This window comes from Quercus robur, chromosome 9 (assembly GCF_932294415.1).
Source record: "Quercus robur chromosome 9, dhQueRobu3.1, whole genome shotgun sequence".
In the NCBI taxonomy this organism is placed as follows: Eukaryota; Viridiplantae; Streptophyta; class Magnoliopsida; order Fagales; family Fagaceae; genus Quercus; species Quercus robur.
The window spans coordinates 8,375,323-8,396,580 of NC_065542.1; the positions used below are offsets into that span (position 1 = coordinate 8,375,323).

Genomic DNA, 21,258 nt, shown 5'->3' on the forward strand with positions numbered 1-21,258 from the left:
TTCTCCTCTTCCTCTATCTTTTGTCTCTTTCCTCTTCCCCTTTCTTCTCTGAATTCTCCATCTCAGAACTCTCTCTACCGGAACCTTAGTCACAGCGAAGCCCATGACTTGATCACCGGCATCAACAGCACCACCACGCAAGGTCTTCCCGATTCCCACCGCAAGATTGACCCCATCAGCGCCGTCAACGGACTCTCGCCCCTTCTCTCTTAAATCAGAACCCACACGGTGGTGGTGGTGGTGCTTCGATCTAGATCTTGCCTTCAACGGAGGACTCTCTCATCCTCTTTACCGCGGCGTTGTGGATCGTGGCACGACATTTGGATTCAAATATTATGATATGGTGTGTTTTTTCTGGTTTATTTAATTTTTGGGTGGGTTTTATTTTAAGTTCAGGGACAAAATTGTCTTTTAGGACGAAATTGGTAGGTTTTAAAATGTTTTGGATTTAGTTGGTATTATCACAAAACTCAGGGGTTGTTTGTGGAATTTATCCTTTTTTTTATTTTTTATTTTTTCTCTTGGAACCAGATTTGGGGAAATTGGATTAGGATTTTAGGGTTTCTTCGTTGATTTTCGATTCCGCCATTGAAGGCAAAGAAATCAAATCCATCACAGTACAACACAGCTAAAAATCTCAATGGGGAAGAACGAGTTCCTAACCCCAAAAGCGATCGCGAATCGGATCAAAGCGAAGGGGCTCCAGAAGCTCCGATGGTACTGCCAGATGTGCCAGAAGCAATGTCGCGACGAGAACGGTTTCAAGTGCCACTGTATGAGCGAGAGCCACCAGCGTCAGATGGAGGTCTTCGGCCAAAACCCGACCCGAATCGTCGAAGGATACTCCGAAGAATTCGAAAGCACTTTCTTGGACCACATGAAGCGTAGCCACCGGTTCAGTCGCATCGCCGCCACCGTCGTTTACAACGAGTACATCAACGATCGCCACCACGTCCACATGAACTCGACCGAGTGGGCCACGCTCACTGAGTTCGTCAAGTATCTCGGTCGAACCGGCAAGTGTAAGGTCGAGGAAACCCCTAAAGGTTGGTTCATTACGTATATAGATAGAGATTCGGAGACTTTGTTCAAAGAGAGATTGAAAAATAAGCGAATCAAGGCCGATTTGGCCGAGGAAGAGAAGCAAGAGAGAGAGATTCAGAAACAGATCGAGAAAGCCGCGGAGTTATTCACCGAGCCTCCAAAGCCTCTCGAGGCTGAACCTGTTAGGGAATTGAAACCCGAAGCTGGTGTCAAGATCGGTTTGAAGCTCGCATCGTCGAATTTGAAGCCGAAAGAGAGGGGAGAGGGTTCGAAATTGGTGTTTGATGAAATGGAAACCGATAGCAAAGCCAGTGTGGCGAAGACTACGAATAATAATAATAATTCGGTTTTGGGGGAGATGATGAGGGAGGAGGAGATGAAGAAGGAGAGGATTAATAGGAAGGACTATTGGTTGTGTGAGGGAATTGTTGTTAAGGTTATGAGCAAAGCTTTGGCCGAGAAGGGTTACTATAAGCAAAAAGGGGTTGTGAAGAAAGTGATTGATAAGTATGTTGGGGAAATTGAGATGCTTGAGAGTAAGCATGTGTTGAGAGTTGATCAGTTGGAGCTCGAGACCGTGATTCCGCAAATTGGGGGACTCGTGAAGATTGTGAATGGGGCGTATCGTGGCGCGATTGCCAAGTTGTTGGGGGTTGATACGGAGAAGTTTTGCGCCAAGGTGCAGATAGAGAAGGGTGCTTATGTTGGTAGAGTGCTTAAAGCTGTTGAGTATGAGGATATTTGTAAACTTGCCCAGTGAGTTTGATTAGAAAAATGATAAATGGATTATATATTGGCTATGTTTAGTTGTTTGTCAAAATTTCATTCTGTTAAGAAACTTTAATCTGTTGAATGAATGTATGATGTTTCTTGTGTTCTTAAATATGTTTCTCTTGGATTAATGACTTGGATACTGTTTGTGAAGGAAATAATGGAGAACCCTGTTTTAGAATTCATTTAGTTTCCTTAATTAGATATCTAATAGAATATCTAGCCTTGTAGAATTATTTTTAAAGAAAACTAATTAACAAGGGAATTTGGTATATTAAAAGTGGCAGTTTTACAAGTAAATGTCCAATCTTGTTACTCCATATTTTGTAGAAGGAAAATTTTCGTGTGAACTGAATTATGTTTATAGAGTTTCTCAGGATTTATCTATGTGTGTGTGCATGAGCGTTTTTTTTTTTTTTTTTGGGGGGGGGGGGGGGGGGGGGGGGTGATATTAAAATGGCACCACAAAAAGGGCACAAGGTGACCGTTTGGACAACTTGAGGAACAAGGTTGAGAGTAGGAAGGACCAAATGGAAGAAGACTAGTGCATTTGGATGTAGCTTTTTGCTGAAAGTTGGTTAAAGATTGAATCTTAAAAATCTGTACATAAGCAAATAATTTAAAAAGTTAAAAGAAAAAGTTGTTGCCTAACAAACACTTAGGGCAATTGGATGAGAGAACTATATATGAGGTAAGGAATCTGATTTCAGAAATATCTTGTAATATCTATGAATTATTGAAAATGAAGATGATTTGCTGTTTTGTCAAGGTGCAGCAGGGCAGAGAGCCACTTGATGTCGGCTACTGTTCAATCACAGTGGATGGTGGCTTAAATGATGAACTTTTACCACAGAGACTTCATAATTTTGCTAGACAAAGAGAAGAGTTGCAACGGATGGAGATTGAAATTAAAGCCCAGCTAATTTCAAGATCTGAGATGGTGGAATTGCAAACCACCTTTGATGCTTGGATCAAAGAGCATGCTATTGCCACTGCGAAGCTTCAAGTATGACTTTATAATTGGATTTAGATTATAATAGGTCTGCCATAGGAGTGCAACTTGATTGAAATTGTTATTGTTAAGTAGTTATAAAAAGTAACATCAAGCAATTAATGTCATCATATGTCAATGTGACTACAAAATAAAGCTAGCGTGACCGAAAATAAAGCTGGTATGACTGGTTTTTCCTGTGAATTATTACAGGGATTCTTTTAAGCTAAAAGAAATCATATGTTCTTTTGAAATTACATGCTGATACAGGCTTTGATCTCTGAGACCAGATTCCCTAAATATGCTTTTAATGGCCAGTCAATGTCATGTTTCTAAATGTGGCTTTATTGGGCAGGAGCAACTCCGCGAAAGGGAGCAGGCTGTACATGAGTTGGAAAGGAAGATGGAAGAGAAAGATAGGGAGCTGGATGCAATCAAATTGGACAATGAAGCGGTTTGTTGAGTGCTTGCTTACTTTTGATATGTTCTCTATGCTGACGAATGAGCTATTTTGATAAACTCTGAAATTACTAATATTGATTGGGTCGACTGGGCAGGCCTGGGCTAAAGAGGACCTTCTTAGAGAACAAAATAAAGAACTAGCATCCTTCAGGTATGAATTTGCATGCATAACCCTTTTTCTTCAAGTTGTAAGCGTGTATGTATGTGTGTGTTTTATGCCTTTAGTCCTTTCCTCTTCAAGTATATCATTTTTTTTTTGTTCAACCTCAACACTCGGTTGACTATGGGCGTTTACTTGAACAAGAAAAAAATTTCCATATATACTATTATGATTTCAACAACAGTGTCTTGATATATTGCTTCCCTGTTCTATTTATTGCCATTATTGAAATTAAGGTTTGAACCTTTTGAACAAATTTGGCTATATTGCTTTCTTCTGCAGAAGAGAGTGCGATCATTCTGAAGTGGAAAGAGCCCAACATATAAAACAGATACATGATCTTCAAGAACATATTCAAGAAAAAGAGAGACAACTTATTGAGTTGCAGGATCAGGTTTGTTATTTGCATTTATGTTGTACTGAAAGGCATCTCTAAATTGCACACATATATTGAATAAATCATTGTTTTCTTATTCAAATTTACCTAATATTAATAATAAATGTTATTGTTTGGGAAATGTTACCATTGTAATGATAAATTATCTTCATGTTTTTTTCCCCACTTTCCCATTTTTATCCTCCTGGAAATTATCACAGGCTTGGTATTGTTTAGGAGGTTCATTACCTGATAATGATCTTATCTTTCAGCATAGGGTGGCTCAAGAAACCATTCTTTATAAAGATGAATAGTTGAGGGAAACCCAAGCTTGGATTGCACGTGTCCAGGAGATGGATGTCTTACAATCAAATACAAACCATTCATTACAGGCTGAATTGCGAGAACGAACTGAACAATATAACCAGCTGTGGCTTGGTTGTCAAAGACAGGTAAGCTTGCTTTGGGATTCTATTTTGCACATTTATGGTGTGTTGAATTGAGAATTACGAAGCAGTTCCAAGTGTAACCTGCTTTGGATTGTCAAAGACAGGTTGTCTTTTTTGTAGATGAACTTGCACAGATAAATGTACACATTCTATGCTTTTTGTTATTGACTTTAAATCTGATCTCCGTGACAGAACTTTCAAATTTTCTGTACATATCTTTGCATTTCTCAGCAATATTTAGGTCAATTGATGTTGACTAACACATACTGCACAAAATGAAATGCAATGCTGTTTAATCTGTTTGTTGTGAAGATTTTGAGTTTTTGTTTTCCTTTTGTTGGGGAGGGGTGGTATTTCACACTAAGATTATCATTTTTATTATTGTTTGTCTTTTGGTTTTTTTTATGTCAGTTTGCAGAGATGGAAAGACTTCATATGCATATGATACAACAGCTTCAACTTGAGCTGGCCGATGCACGAGAAAGGAGTGGAACATATAGTGACGAGTCACGTATATTCCAAACAAATTCAAAGAATGTATCTCAGTTTGGACAAAGCAATGGAAACCAGCTAGATGCAAATGGAGGAGGTGGCACATCAGGCGGAAATTCTGGGGTCCTTCCAAATGGGAATTCTGACAATGTCTCATCTTTTGCTTCAACTGGCAATGCACCAGCCCAGGTAAATTGCACTTGTAGGGATTGTCTTTCTTTATTTTTCGACAATTAATAAATATGTGTACATTGAAGGAAAACCTGGAGTATATAAATATGCATGCAAAAGATTCACCTGAAGAATACATGCCAAGTTCAACCCAGTCTATGGAATCTAAAAAAGAGACTGGATGCAGCCAAAAGCAAGCATGTACTCATACAATGATCTCAAAAATAAAGACTTAAGCTATATATCATGGAGGTTCCACTCCATTAAATGTCTTGTCATTTGTTTTTCCAAAATAGTCCACATGGTACATAGAGTAGCACGTCAAATTGATACCTTGGGGCTTGGGGCTTTGAGCTTTGAGCTTTAAGTGTGTTTTTAACAATGGCTACAATCATATGCATTATGCTACCATTTTGGTTTATAACGTGTGTTTCTAATTGTACCATTTCATTCATTATTATTATTATTTTTTTTTTAAATTTAATTAATTTAATTTAATTTTTTAAATATTTTAAATTTTAAAATTTAAAATTTATAGGTGTCATTTCATTCTTTCTTTTTGTTGCTATTTTGCAATTGGTTCCTTCAATTTATTTTGCTTGTTTTTTTGTAGGAATGTAACATTCTTTAAAGTGGTATGTTTTTGCCTGAGTTGACTACAATTATGCTTTGCTTGAGTTGGCTATAGATGGGTTGGCCGCGTCTTTCTGCCACTCTATCCTATCTAAGCCATATTCCTTAATTAACATGTTTTTTTAACTACTTCTATTAGTGTTATTTTAGGTCTTCTACATTTTTTTGTTCCCTCAACTTGAATCAAATCACTCTTCCTCACTAGTGCATTAATTGCTCTCCTTTGCACATACCAAACCATCTCAAATGATTTGTTATTTCCTTGAATTTCCACTTATCCATCTTAATATTCTCATTTCAACTACGCTTATTTTATGAAGACGTGGTTTCTTGATAGCCCAACAATATATATAAATATACACACACACATATCTATATATATATATATTAGAAAGATACTATTATAACTGAAAACTATTAATTTAAATCATAAATATGGAAGAAATTGAAATATGTTTTAGTTTGTTTCATAACTAAATCCAGCATTGTGCAGAATTCAAAAAGGCAGCAAATAAATAAAGCTAAATAATTGAGACTATGGTGGCAGGATATCTAGTGATTGATCAATGCTTTGATCCTTTAGTCTCACTGGGAAGTTAGTTCTGTAGTTTGATTAGCAATAGAGTATATAGAGATAGAACAGAGAAGGAGAGTAGGGAGAGATGACAACATTGATGCTGATTGACATAGAATGGCATGTGGGTGTGGTTTATTACAATTTTATAAATGTAATTTGAAGGAAATTTATGTTATACGGAAATATCTATGGAATTATATATTATAAAGTTGAAATACTTTTTTTTCATTAATTTGTTACTTCAGAAACATATCTCTGGATGTTCAGTGGATAATTTATGACAATTTAGCATATATGGCACACACGTACACATGTACATATGTATGTATTCATTTGGTTTTTTATTTTTTCAATTGGAAATTGGGACTTAGTTGTGGATTCTCTGTTTTGGAATATAGTTTTGGTGAAAGGAATGATTTTTTTTCCCATGGATTGGAAGTGGAATGAATAATTTCAAATATGTTTCCATAGCATTTGATGTTCTTTTGTGTTCACTCTTAGCCCGATCATGTTCCTGGTGTTCCAATTGCTCCATCCTCTCTGCTTGGAATGCCTACATACCTTCCACCTGGACAAATGACTGCTTTGCATCCATATGTTATGCATCAACAAGGGGTTCCCCATTCTTTGCCATCACATGTTACTCCATCTCATATTATTATTATTATTATTATTATTATTATTATTAGATCACATGTATTCTATAAAGGTGTCATTCGACCTATATATTGGGTTGGGGCATGGATTTGCATGTATAATAAATTACATGGGTTTTAACTTCTACCCATAATCCCAAAATTGTGTATTAATATTTTTTTTCAAAAATATGTTGATTTTTTGACAAGAAATTTGTAGCTCGATTGATATTTAATAATTTCATCTGAAACTTCAAAGTTGAAATCCATCTCTAGCAACTAAGGAATTATATTATACATACTCTTAACCAAATATGGAATGTAGGGCAGTAATCGAGTCAAGTCTAGTCGAGTATTAAAAGTTCAAACTTGTTTATTTAATATTTTCTTTTTCAAAAACAAGTCAAGCTTGAGCTCATTATATATCAAACAAGATTTTATGCTCAAGTTTTGCTCATTTTCTTATCGAGCAAGCTCAAACTTGTTCACTAGTTACTTGATTAATTAAGGGTCATCAAATAGCCCACAGCCCACAGCCCGATTCAGAAACCCGATGGCCCACTGGGCTAATGGGCGGCCCAACCTGTTGTTATTGAGGCCCATGGGTAGTCCACTAGCCCAGTGGGTCAGGTCATGGGCTAGTTTTTATGCCCATGGGTACTCGATGAGCTAGCCCAATAGCCCAACCCGTTGCCCAGCTCATTGACCTAACCTGTTGACCCAGCCCAATAACTCATAATTCATAACAAAAATATATAGGAAATATATGAAGGATTGATCTTGAGATATTAGAGAAGAATCTCTTAAGAAAACTCCCTTAACCATTAAGATACTCAAAGTAATTGTGTTAAACTTAGTTTACTAAATATATATTTTTCTAGTAGCCTAGCAAATTTGAATTAACCATTTGACATTTTTTTTTTATTAAAGATAAAAATAAAAAACTATTTAAAGCCTTAATAAAAAAAAAATAAATAGGTTTCCATCAACAAAACAAAAAATTAAATAGATTTGATTGTAAAAAAATTTGTAATTAAGTATTAAATTCTTTAATTTTTTCCTTTAAAAAAATAGATTGATTATTTCATTATAAAAAAATTGATTCTTTCCTTATAAAAATAATAAAATAATATGTTAACACAAGCCCATGGTAACCCATTAGGCCCAACCCGATAGCCCAGCTCATTAAAGACAAAATGGGCATTGCCCATGGGCAGGGTCATGGGCTAAGGTTTTCTCTTTTGGCCTAGCCCGACGCCGTTAACTAGTTAATAGCTCATTATGCCCATGGGCCAAGTAAAAATGGGTTGGGCCGGCTCGATCCGGCTCATTGACGACCCTTATGATTAAATTATTCTTTTTATCTATATTGTGAAACTATGACTAAAATATTTTATCTTTTCACAATCCCATGAATTTTTATTATAAATAGATTGTATATATCATTAATAAACTACAAATAATAATTTAATATCATATGAACCTATTAACAAACTTATACAATCCAATTTCAAGTCTATATTAATATATTTTTAAACAAGTATACATATAAAATGTTATATTATATATAGTTAAATCGAGCTCTCATATTAACGAATTTATTCACTGTTAAGGGCCATTTGTGAGAATCCAAGTGAAAAGAAGGAAAGCCCAATAACAAGGGCAGCAAAGAATTGGCAAAACAGACGGCAAAACCATCAGGCCCAAGCGGTAAGAATAATGGATCACAGGCCCAAGAAATAAACAAATGGCCTTAAAGAGGCAAGTGGGCTTAAAGAAGTCCGGAAAGAGAAAAATAGTATCTCATGGACAATGTATGATGTAAAAAAGTAAGAAAGGGCTGTCGTAGGCTTAAAGTAATGCAAACTAAGAAAGTAGGGGGTTTATGGCAGGCCCATGAACCCCAAGGATGAGAATAAGGTTATTGGGCTGTAGAAGCCCAATGAAGTTAGTAAAAGCCCATGGGAATGCAGAACTAGCAAAAGGGCCAAGGAAACCCAAAGAAAGCAAATGGGCCAAGGACGCCTAAGAGAAAAACAAAAGGGACACATGAGCCCATAAGTAAGAAAAGAAACCAGTGGTCATACCAAGCTACTGGGAGAAAGAATAAACGACTGGCCTAAAGAAGCCCAGCAGGATTAAATCATTATAGCAGGAATAACAGAACAAATATGGCAAGAAATGAGGTGGACCAAAGAAATATAAGACCTATCATCAAATAAAGCCCAGCTCCTGAGAGGAGCGGGAAATCAAAAAGCAGCCATATAAAAGGTCAAAGAAAACAGACGGCAGGTAATGCAGGTAAGCCTCCGAACCACGGCAGACGAATGGGCAGCAGGCAAATTTTGGACACATATGGAAAGAAGGCACGCGCAAGGCTCAGGCACCACCAACCTATACCCAACCAATACAGAGCATGGTGAGGTCGGGGGTCAGAGATTTAGAGGGTATAGTTTGGTGGTAGGGAGAGGGGAAAATCTATTTTGAAGGCTCCAACTCAGGCTCTTTCAGGAAGGTGTCCTGCTGGGATGGCTTACTACCCAAAAGAGGTAAGCTGAGTTGGAACCACTAGGTGCATGCCATGAGGGATAGGGAAAGAGAAAGAACCCAGACCGTAGCAGGAAAAGGTGTCACGGCAGACAAGCAAACAAAATACTCTTCCTTGTCTGGTGATGGGAGGGTGACACACAGACGGAACAGTGATGGTCGGCCAGTACACCCAAACCAGACAAAGGGAGTTAAGGGCTACAACAGTAAAATCTGGTCACGGCAGGCACTATAAAAAGAGGGTCTTGCCGTGAGCAGAAGGAGAGAAAAAAATGAGGGGAATTTCGACTAAGAAATAGGAACTTAAAAAGAGAAACAGAGAAATAGCAAAGAAACGAGTGGGAAAAGAAAGAAAGAAAACAACTTGAAAGAAAGACAAAGTGAGAATTAGAACGGTAGGCATGCACCAGTAGATTGGTTCCCTCTCTCCCTCATGAAATCCTGCTCTCTGTGAAAACCCCAAGGAGCATCTATGCAGAAAAACCACTCAGGTCCGCTTTCCTCAGGGCAGTTAATCTCCACGACAAGACTTTTTCCTGAGAGATTAATTGTGTTAAGAAGGAACGTTCTTTCCTCTTTGGCTCTGCTCCTACATACCGGATTTTGGTTGATTTTCCTAACATTCTGACTAACCCATACATGTTAATATTTGTTAACTTCTGTTCTGTTCTTTCCCTTCCGTAAAACGATTAATATTGCTACTGTAATTGAGTTCAAAGGCTGTTTGGTCATTTCCCACTAAGTGGCCAAATATTTTTGTTTATTTTATTATTATTATGTCTGTCTGCCACAACTTGCCTGAAACAGTTCTACTTGCCGTAAGCACGTTCCTGGCAAACCTGGCCTAGTTTACGCACAAGTCGGACCAACTTAAGTTGCAGCTGGACCGGTCCAAACTCCCTTATCCAGAAAACTTGGGCTTAGTGCTACAGGAGGCAGTCCAACACTACTAGCATAGCCCACCACCTTACATTCACAAACACACTATTATGTTTGAATTTGACTTATTTAATAATCAAGTCTAAAATTGAGGCTTAAACTTTACTTGTTTTCTAAACAAATAAATAGAAGTTTACTTGTTTTCTTGAGTCAATTGTTCACAAACAACTTGGTTTATATACAGCCATACGATGGGAAGGGAAATTTGAAGAGTAGACAACAAAGGCCACACTTGTCTTCACTCTTCACATCTCTTGACCAAATTTAATAAGGTGGGACCTATGGTGATATGTCCCAAGCTAAGTTGTTCGAGGTTAGAAGTTAGAAGTTAAAACCTGGCCCACCAATGTAAAACCCTGGTTATAGTATAACTTAAATTGTTATTTCCAAGAAATTTAAAAATTATTATTCAAGGATTTGAATTTTATTGCTTTTTTTTTTTTTTTTTTTTTACCTATGCCACTCCTTATTTATTTTTTTTTTTACATATATGTTATGTGCATGACTCCAGTGTAATATGCGGGATTTTTATTAATTAGTAAATTAGACCATATAATATAATATAAAAAGTTAACCTAAAGTATAATTATTCAATATTTTGAAACCATATGGTTGAAAGAGAACCACTCAAATTTGTCAACAATCTTCTGTATTAAATTTTATTTTTATACAACACTTCTAAAATGCTTGAATAGTTGAATTTGCAAAAGTTTCCCTTAAAATTTAGAGAGGAAGAAAAAGCTTGTAATAATCAATAATTGTATCAACCAATAAACAACTTTTGTAAATTTTATTGTAAGTATTCACCAATAAATCGGAAAGAAGTACCATCACGAGATTTTGGGTGATATTCATTGCAAAGAGTTGGGATGTTTGGACTCCATCAAGTCTAGTAAAGTTTTCAAATTTGATATAGCAGTGCAAAAGTCCTCAGTATTCTTGGCAATAGTTTATGGACAAAACTTAGATACAATACCTTAGGTGCTATTCCTTAGATTCCCCTCTTAGAATTCAGTTATATGGTTTCTTAACTAAAAAAATACACTTTCATCCCATGAAAAAAATTTCACATGACAGAATTTTAAGAGGTGAACCTAAATATTATACCTAAATCTTGTCCATAGTTTATAGAGACAATAAGGAAGTGCTTAATGTCTAAACCCTTTTGTGTATTGGATTCACATTTTTAAACCCGTTAGTTTTTTATTGTTATACCTTAATTATATGTACCATACTTGATTACTTATTTAAATTACAAAATACTTCATATTAATTTTCTTTACACAAAAAAAAAAAAAAAAAATGTTTCTATAATAAATGTGTCTCTTTCTCTCTTAAAATATTATCTAAATTCCCATTTAAAAAAATATAATTTAGTATAAAAGTGCTTGGCACTGCTTAAATTTTATTAAATAGAATTTTAAATGTTCATTGTTAAGTGAACTCAACCCGTTTAAAATTCAGTTTCAAGGTTTATTCTCATCTCCATAAAATAAAACCAAACATACCAACGACATTTGACAAATCAAGAAACCATGTACACAGTACACTTCTCTTTGTGAAAATTATTTAATAGAGTAATCCCAGATACACAACAATTGAAAAGTGTTAAAAGATACTACCAATTTTACAAATTAAGTTTACAAAAATTGATGTGACAATACATGTCAGCAATGGGCTTCAGCCACCAAATGAATATGTTTAAATTATTTTTTAGTAAAATTAGTAATATCCCCAATAAACAATATTCACTTTTTCACATTAGTTGAATTGAGGTATTATTACTGGTTTTATCAAGATCCTTCGCTAACATCTTTTTTTTTTTTCCCCTACCAATAACAACCAGTCAAATTAACAGTTGTGAACTTTTTGCACCTTTAGTCTTATTGTATTTGAAATTTGATGTGAGAGCTTCTGAAAAGCTAATGCAGATCAGCTTAAATGCTGAAAAGTGAGCTGGTGCATTCATTCTTTCGGTACCATGTACTTTACCAATAGCAACGGAATTTTGATACTTGGAAGTGCAGGGAAACCGAACCAATTGGGTATAAGATATCAGATGCACAGCAATTGTGTGCATGAGTATCACTGCTGGTGCAGAGAGTTTGGTTTTGAGTATAAAATAAACACTCACAAAAGTATTTTGTTTCCCAGCAAAGCAAAGGTAAGAGAAATGAAAGGGAAGCAAAATAAAAATAAATAAATAACAGTTCCAATCAGAGAATTCTATGAGATGAATGCCGACAATTTAATCAGCGATAATTCATTCGCCCACAAATCCGGTAACCATCCAAAACATCTCAATCTGCAGAGTGGTGTGTACTCTTGGTCATGAGATTTATCTACTTGATTTCCATGTCTACTCCTGTCAACAACAAAAGATACTTGATAATTAAAGTACTCTAGCAAAACCAACTATTAAGCAGTAAAAACAAAACAAGTCAAGGTTGCATTCAAGTTCCTACCACAAAATACTAAACTACGTTAGGCTGACTGAATTTTGTTGAACTTTCTCAAAGTATCCAATCAATTATGGCATACACGACCAAAAATGAAATACTTGGATAAGTTGTACACGGTTTCTGACATTAAACTTGGAAGATTCCAAAGACGCGTAAAATTATTATTGCTGAATCTCTTCCGGAACACAAAGATCATGTCGCAAAAGTTGCAACAAGACAACCAGACAAGAAGCCCCAACATTAGTTTAGAAATGTAAAATGTAAAAAGTATAAGGACCCAATTAGAAATACCAAAGACCACATCAATGCTTGTGCACATTAAGGAATAGGGGTGGGGGATCTATAATGACTTGCACATTAATAGATCCAGATATTGCAGCATGCCCACAGAACGATGGGGCATGAAATTTGGGCCATTTACCTTAAACAATCTTTTGGTAGAATCCAATACTTGCATATATTGGTAGATGAAAAATCTTCAGAATCCACCAATAAGCATGTAAACCTCAAAGACAAAAATGTCTTTCCATAATTTTAATTGTTTAATGTGTAAATGATGGCTGATACAAACAATACACTGCACCTCTTTTGATTTTTAACCCCTTGAATGCAACACAAGCAGGTATTAAAATAATTGATTATGTAAGGCTAAGAAAATAACATATTGCAAACATAACAATTCGGCACAACTATCCAAGAAAATGTTGCAAATAAATGTCAAAGTAAGCATACGTACTATCTTCTGGAAGTAAATGCAGCACCAGTCATCCTGTCAAGTTAGGACAGAATTAACTCAATAAGCTTCAATAACCATGTGCCCAGGCATAAAATTAATAAACTGCAGTTTGCTAGAATATTTCAGCCGTACCTTCCCTGCTGTTTTCCAGCAAAATTCAAGTTAGCTCTCCCATTAGCTGAGCCCACGCTTTGGGTACCACTCAAACTTGACCTATCAAGATTTGATCCATTCCCAACTGTCAAAAACGACTGCACATGCCTATTTTCAGGGCCATTCATTTCTCGAGGTTCTTTAGATTTGCTCAAAATTTTAACATTCGTGAGACCTCCAGGAAGACCGAAATAAACACCATTTGATTGCTGATTCTGGACCGCAGAGAACTGTGATGGCTCATCAGTCTTCACACTTTTTGAATCAACAGATGGAACCTTCTTCAGTCGGTGAGATTGCGCCATTGGAGTAACAGCCACAGAAGGCAAAAATGAGGAGTAAGGAGAGGATGCCGCAGCAGCTGCAGCAACTTTGGCAACAGCTGCTTCAGCTGCTATCATTTCTTGTGCTCCTTCTCGAAGCTGAATATAGTCGCCCTCAATCACAAAAAACTGATCACATTTCAAGGTTCTCAGATTAATTATACATCTAAATAAACCAGTAGAAAATAAAAATGCGAGCATGTACTCTGAAATTCCAATGAACTTACTTCAGGGTGACCAACCACAAAGTCATCAAGCTTTCCATATTTTCTTTTGTAATCATGCCAGTGTAAAGGTGCAAGCATCTTGCCCAGCCTGTTTGGAAGCTGTCTCAACACAAATAACAAATCATAAAACTCACCCAAAATTAAATAAATAAAGCATGCACACTACAATGGACTAAGACTACACACTAACCGTTGAACTGATTCGAATTCGACCACCAGCAGGAACTGTGCGAACTATGCAAGCCAACAGTGATCTTTCATCAAGAAGAGCAGGCTCTGAAGTCTTTCCCATTGCCAATGTATTTGCCTGTCCGGTTGAAACAAATGATTCAGACAAAGCTGCACCAGTGGCATTGTTTACAGAAGTTTCACTGAGATTAATAGAATGGCTTGAAGTATCAGATGCTGATGCGTTGGCAGCAGAAGCTGGTTGTTCTGCAGTGAAAACTTGGCCTTCTAACCCATGATTAGTTGGCGATAGAACATTCTGCTCCTGTGACAATTCAAGTACAAGAGCATCTTAATCACTGCCAACTTACCTGCTGCTATAAAGAGTAACCAGATTGACCGCATCATAACAGAAATACCAGCAACAAATAATGACAAACCTTGTTTTCACTGCTCTGCTCAAGAGTATCCAATCTTAAAGCATCACGAAATTGAGAAGAAATTTGTTGCAGGCTCTGCTCAGATTGGGGGACAACCATGTAACCTCTATCAATTGACTCAAGAACCTGAAACAAAAAATTTTGGTGGGTCCTGTCACATATTGCTTACAAAGCCAAAAAACAAACTATTATCAGAACAGCAACAACTTTATTCACAAGACCTGTGCTGCTTCCACAGTGGATGACGAGATTCCAGAATCAGGCATTGCCCCTTGGCTGTTTTGAACATCCAGATAGTCTTGACGTAGACCTTGTCCATTAACAGAAATTTCATAGTTGTAGTTTGCATCTGATCTCAATAGGTTTTGATCAGTTTGGGATGGTGGAAGTTCATTCTGCGCAGATATCTGTGAACCTTCTGATGCAGCCTGAAAACCAAAAAGTCAATAAGAAACACATTATTTATTATTACCATAATAATACTGATTCATAACAACAAGAACAGTAAAAGTGCTTTCATTTGTCAGGACCTGTTGGTTCTGCCACTGTTGGAGGGAACCCATTGCAGGTATCGAGTGAAAATGCCCAATATGAGATGGAGTAACATGTGATGGCAAAGAATGGGGAACCCCTTGTTGATGCATAACATATGGATGCAAAGCAGTCATTTGTCCAGGTGGAAGGTATGTAGGCATTCCAAGCAGAGAGGATGGAGCAATTGGAACACCAGGAACATGATCGGGCTAAAAGTGAACACAAAAGAACATCAAATGTTATGGAAATATATTTGAAATTATTCATTCCACTTCCTATCCATGGGGGAAAAAAATCATTCCTTTCACCAAAAATATATTCCAAAACAGAGAATCCACAACCAAGTCCCAATTTCCAATTGAAAAGATAAAAAACCAGTTGAATACATACATATGTACATGCGTACGTGTGTGCCATATATGCTAAATTGTCATAAATTATCCACTGAACATCCAGAGATATGTTTCTGAAGTAACAAATTAATGAAAAAAAAAAGTATTTCAATTTTATAATATATAATTCCATAGATATTTCCATATAACATAAATTTCCTTCAAATTACATTTATAAAATTGTAATAAACCACACCCACATGCAATTCTATGTCAATCAGCATCAATGTTGTCATCTCTCCCTACTCTATCTCTATATACTCTATTGCTAATCAAACTACAGAACTAACTTCCCAGTGAGTCTAAAGGATCAAAGCATTAATCAATCACTAAACATCCTGCCACCATAGTCTCAATTATTTAGCTTTATTTATTTGCTGCCTTTTTGAATTCTGCACAACGCTGGATTTAGTTATGAAACAAACTAAAACATATTTCATTTTTCTTCCATATTTATGATTTAAATTAATAGTTTTCAGTTATAATAGTATCTTTCTAATTTTATATATATAAGCGTAGTTGAAATGAGAATATTAAGATGGATAAATGGAAATTCAAGGAAATAACAAATTATTTGAGATGGTTTGGTATATGCAAAGGAGAGCAATTAATGCACCGGTGAGGAAGAGTGATTTGATTCAATTTGAGGGAACAAAAAGATGTAGAAGAAGACCTAATATAACACTAATAGAAGTAGTTAAAAGAACATGTTAATTAAGGAATATGGTCTTATTAGATAGGATAGAGTGGCAGAAAGATGTGGCCAACCCATCTATAGCCAACTCAAGCAAAGCATAATTGTAGTCAACTCAAGCAAAAACATACCACTTTAAAGAATGTTACATTCCTACAAAAAATCAAGCAAAATAAATTGAAGGAACTAATTGCAAAATAGCAACAAAAAGAAAGAATGAAATGACACCTATAAATTTTAAATTTTAAAATATTTAAAAAAATTAAATTTATAATATAAAAAAAAAATTTAAAAATAACGAATGACATGGTACAATTAGAAATACACGTTATAAACCAAAATGGTAGCATAATGCATATGATTGTAGCCATTGTTAAAAACACACTTAAAGCTCAAAGCAGGTATCAATTTGACGTGCTACTCTATGTACCATGTGGACTATTTTGGAAAAACAAACGACAAGACGTTTAATGGAGTGGAACCTCCATGATACATAGCTTAAGTCTTTATTTTTGAGATCATTGTACAAGTACATGCTTGCTTTTGGCTGCATCCAGTCTCTTTTTTAGATTCCATAGACTGGGTTGAACTTGGCATGTATTCTTTAGGTGAATCTTTTGCATGCATATTTATATACTCCAGGTTTTCTTTCAATGTACACATTTATTAATTGTCGAAAAATAAAGAAAGACAATCCCTACAAGTGCAATTTACCTGGGCTGGTGCATTGCCAGTTGAAGCAAAAGATGAGACATTGTCAGAATTCCCATTTGGAAGGACCCCAGAATTTCCACCTGATGTGCCACCTCCTCCATTTGCATCTAGCTGGTTTCCATTGCTTTGTCCAAACTGAGATACATCCTTTGAATTTGTTTGGGATATACGTGACTCGTCACTATATGTTCCACTCCTTTCTCGTGCATCAGCCAGCTCAATTTGAAGCTGTTGTATCGTATGCATATGAAGTCTTTCCATCTCTGCAAACTGACATAAAAAAAACCCAATAGACAAACAATAATAAAAATGATAATCTTAGTGTGAAATAACACCCCTCCCCAACAAAAGGAAAACAAAAACTCAAAATCTTCACAACAAACAGATTAAACTTAGGAGAAATTAAACAGCATTGCATTTCATTTTGTGCAGTATGTGTTAGTCAACATCAATTGACCTAAATATTGCTGAGAAATGCAAAGATAGGTACAGAAAATTTGAAAGTTCTGTCACAGAGATCAGATTTAAAGTCAATAACAAAAAGCATAGAATGTGTACATTTATATGTGCAAGTTCATCTACAAAAAAGATGACCTGTCTTTGACAATACAAAGCAGGTCACACTTGAACTGCTTCGTAATTCTCAATTCAACACACCATAAATGTGCAAAATAGAATCCCAAAGCAAGCTTACCTGTCTTTGACAACCAAGCCACAGCTGGTTATATTGTTCAGTTCGTTCTCGCAATTCAGCCTGTAATGAATGGTTTGTATTTGATTGTAAGACATCCATCTCCTGGACACGTGCAATCCAAGCTTGGGCTTCCCTCAACTGTTCATCTTTATAAAGAATGGTTTCTTGAGCTGCCCTATGCTGAAAGATAAGATCATTATCAGGTAATGAACCTCCTAAACAATAACAAGCCTGTGATAATTTCCAGGAGGATAAAAAAGGGAAAGTGGGGAAAAAAACATGAAGATAATTTATCATTACAATGGTAACATTTCCCAAACAATAACATTTATTATTAATATTAGGTAAATTTGAATAAGAAAACAATGATTTATTCAACATATGTGTGCAATTTAGAGATGCCTTTCAGTACAACATAAATGCAAATAACAAACCTGATCCTGCAACTCAATAAGTTGTCTCTCTTTTTCTTGAATATGTTCTTGAAGATCGTGTATCTGTTTTATATGTTGGGCTCTTTCAACTTCAGAATGATCGCGCTCTCTTCTGCAGAAGAAAGCAATATAGCCAAATTTGTTCAAAAGGTTCAAACCTTGATTTCAATAATGACAATAAATAGAACAGGTAAGCAATATATCAAGACACTGTCGTTGAAATCATAATAGTATATATGGAAATTTTTTTCTTGTTCAAGTAAACACCCATGGTCAACCAAGTGTTGAGGTTGAACAAAAAAAAAATGATATACTTGAAGAGGAAAGGACTAAAGGCATAAAACACACACACACACACATACACGCTTACAACTTGAAGAAAAAGGGTTATGCATGCAAATTCATACCTGAAGGATGCTAGTTCTTTATTTTGTTCTCTAAGAAGGTCGTCTTTAGCCCAGGCCTGCCCAGTCAACCCAATCAATATTAGTAATTTCAGAATTTATCAAAATAGCTCATTTGTCAGCATAGAGAACATATCAAAAGTAAGCAAGCACTCAACAAACCGCTTCATTGTCCAATTTGATTGCATGCAGCTCCCTATCTTTCTCTTCCATCTTCCTTTCCAACTCATGTACAGCCTGCTCCCTTTCACGGAGTTGCTCCTGCCGAAATAAAGCCACGTTTAGAAGCATGAAATTGACTGGCCATTAAAAGCACATTTAGGGAATCAGGTCTCAGAGATCAAAGCCTGTATCAGCATGTAATTTCAAAAGAAAATATGATTTATTTTAGCTTAAAAGAATCCCCGTAATAATTCACACGAAAAACCAGTCATGCCAGCTTTATTTTCGGTCACGCCAGCTTTATTTTGTAGTCACATTGACGTATGATGACATTAATTGCTCGATGTTACTTTCGATAATTACTTAACAATAACAATTTCAATCAAGTTGCACTCCTATGGCAGACCTATTATAATCTAAATCCAATTATAAAGTCATACTTGAAGCTTCGCAGTGGCATTAGCATGCTCTTTGATCCGAGCATCAAAGGTGGTTTGCAATTCCACTATCTCAGATCTTGAAATTAGCTGGGCTTTAATTTCAATCTCCATCCGTTGCAACTCTTCTCTTTGTCTAGCAAGATTATGAAGTCTCTGTGGTAAAAGTTCATCATTTAAGCCACCATCCACTGTGATTGAACAGTAGCCAACATCAAGTGGCTCTCTTCCCTGCTGCACCTTGACAAAACAGCAAATCATCTTCATTTTCAATCATTCATAGACATTACAAGATATTTCTGATATCAGATTCCTTACCTCATATATAGTTCTCTCATCCAATTGCCCTAACTTCGAACGCTCCAACTCCTGTGCATTAGAAAAAAATCTAATTAATGACCAAAAAATTCACCACCAAGCTTCAAATCTTGCTCTAAAATATACAAATCCCCAATGCTTTGAGCTCAAGTTCAACCCACCAAGTGAAAATATTACTTATAATGTGGTGTATGAAATGGGAAGAGACAAATTTCAAATTTCAGACGTTCATTATTTCTGACCCAGGTAAAACTGAAAGATACGTTTTCATTATCTTTTTATTGGTAAGTTACATACGCACCCAATCGGTTGTGTGCCCTCTCCCTATAACTTATAAGGGGAGGAGATGCCAGTTGAGCTAGAGCTCATTGGCCATAACTTCAACCAAACAGCATAAAATTGTCATTGAAGCTCAACAACACAAGGTCCTCTCCTAAATTACCACAGGGCCGCGTTTCTAACACTTTCCTTTTCCCCTCTTTTTTTTTGGTTTACCCACATTTCAAATTATCAACTCAGCATTAAAATTTCATATTCCGAATATGAATTCAAATCCCTTTCATAGTTTCGGCCCTGAAAATAGTCCAGCCAACTTAACATTATAAGATCACCAGCTCAGTAAAGCAGTGGCATTCATAGTTAAGCAACAAATTATTGAAATTAACATACTTCACCCACTGTGACAAACATCTTTAGCTCAATGCCCATAACAAATAATCAAACTTAACTCACTGTTTGGTTCCAGTGAAAACTAAAGCTTTTTAAGAAAATTACCATAAATAAAACACGAAAAAAAAAAAAAAAAAAAGCAATATCACCGATAAACCCTAACCCTAATCATCAAATTTGCGTCAAGTATAGCAAAGAAAGTTCATCACTTTATTTAATCCCACAATCTAACAACGTTCCAAACCCTAAAACTCACACTCCAGTTTCCCACATTTTCCAGTTGCCCACAAACAAAAAAAAAAACCAGTACCTCTTCACCAGCGTTTCGATGCTCCGAGACGGCGCGCCACTCCTTGCGAGCCGCAGAAGACGACGAGGACGACGACGGAGGAGGAGGAGGAGGCATCGAGAGAGACGGACCGCGCGTAGAAGCGGAGGCGGCGACTCCGGCCGAGACCTCCATTGGAATCAAACGAAGCTCCGATACTGCTCCAACTCTCTCTCTCTCACTCTCTCACGCCACACACAAACCCTAGGTTTCGAAAAGGGGAGCTCCAAAAGAAACCCTAGAATTGGAGAAATTTACGATGGAGGGACTTTTGTGGCGGTGGTGGAGATTGGTGATAGAGAGAGAGAGAGAGAGTAGTGTAAAGGGTTTTGGGATTTTGGAGGGTTTTGAAGAAAGGTTTGGGACTGTAAATTATGGAGTGAGAGAGAGAGAGAGAGAGATAGATGATTGGGCGAGTGAGAAACTTCGACCCCAGCCTAGGCTCCCGCCATTTATAGGGCTTAGTTCATCGTCCTGATGGGCTTTGTTACTGATATTTTCTCACGCTTTTTGGTGGCGCGTGCATCTTACCTTTCTTATTATCTTGTTTTTCCTTTTATCGGGTTCTCGCGGCAACGCGTGTGGTCACTGTCTCTGTTATTTGACTCACTTAAACTCTACTACTACTCGTGGATGGCATGGAATTGCTTGTGGATATTGCTCGAACTTGTAACTCCCGAAACTTGCAATGTGGTACGTCACGAGGGCTTCCTACCATGCTC

The 21,258-nt window shown here is 36.5% G+C and overlaps 3 protein-coding genes across 8 annotated transcripts; 2 read left to right on the plus strand and 1 right to left on the minus strand.

The window, feature by feature from the left end:
* LOC126698305 (KIN17-like protein) lies at nt 1–1,927 on the plus strand. Its single transcript, XM_050395446.1, has 2 exons — nt 1–343; nt 532–1,927. The coding sequence occupies exon 2, from the start codon at nt 641–643 to the stop codon at nt 1,802–1,804; it is 1,164 nt and encodes a 387-aa protein (XP_050251403.1). The 5' UTR covers nt 1–343; nt 532–640; the 3' UTR covers nt 1,805–1,927.
* Nucleotides 1,928–2,269: 342 nt separating this feature from the next.
* LOC126698306 (uncharacterized) lies at nt 2,270–7,026 on the plus strand. 3 transcript variants are annotated; one of them, XM_050395449.1, is made up of 8 exons: nt 2,275–2,506; nt 2,591–2,821; nt 3,162–3,260; nt 3,364–3,419; nt 3,711–3,822; nt 4,077–4,256; nt 4,665–4,934; nt 6,628–7,026. In XM_050395449.1, the coding sequence occupies exons 2-6, from the start codon at nt 2,711–2,713 to the stop codon at nt 4,116–4,118; spliced, it is 420 nt and encodes a 139-aa protein (XP_050251406.1). In that variant the 5' UTR covers nt 2,275–2,506; nt 2,591–2,710; the 3' UTR covers nt 4,119–4,256; nt 4,665–4,934; nt 6,628–7,026. The 3 variants fall into 3 exon arrangements, with proteins under 3 accessions (XP_050251405.1, XP_050251404.1, XP_050251406.1); XM_050395448.1 differs by having other exon boundaries at nt 2,270–2,821; nt 3,714–3,822; XM_050395447.1 differs by having other exon boundaries at nt 2,271–2,821.
* A 5,243-nt stretch (nt 7,027–12,269) lies between these two features.
* Nucleotides 12,270–21,018, minus strand: LOC126700262 (uncharacterized). Of its 4 annotated transcripts, none has more exons than XM_050398334.1 (16): nt 20,519–21,018; nt 19,540–19,590; nt 19,225–19,461; nt 18,785–18,883; nt 18,626–18,681; nt 18,219–18,327; nt 17,785–17,964; nt 17,091–17,360; nt 15,287–15,499; nt 14,978–15,184; nt 14,757–14,882; nt 14,339–14,641; nt 14,149–14,247; nt 13,578–14,050; nt 13,446–13,478; nt 12,270–12,612 (listed from the first exon to the last, which is right to left on the minus strand). In XM_050398334.1, coding segments are annotated over exons 1-16 (2,610 nt in total). In that variant the 5' UTR covers nt 20,672–21,018; the 3' UTR covers nt 12,270–12,611. The 4 variants fall into 4 exon arrangements, with proteins under 4 accessions (XP_050254291.1, XP_050254293.1, XP_050254290.1 ...); XM_050398336.1 differs by having other exon boundaries at nt 18,219–18,330; nt 19,225–19,452; nt 20,519–21,015; XM_050398333.1 differs by having other exon boundaries at nt 18,219–18,330; nt 20,519–21,015.
* Between the last annotated feature and the right edge of the window lie 240 nt (nt 21,019–21,258).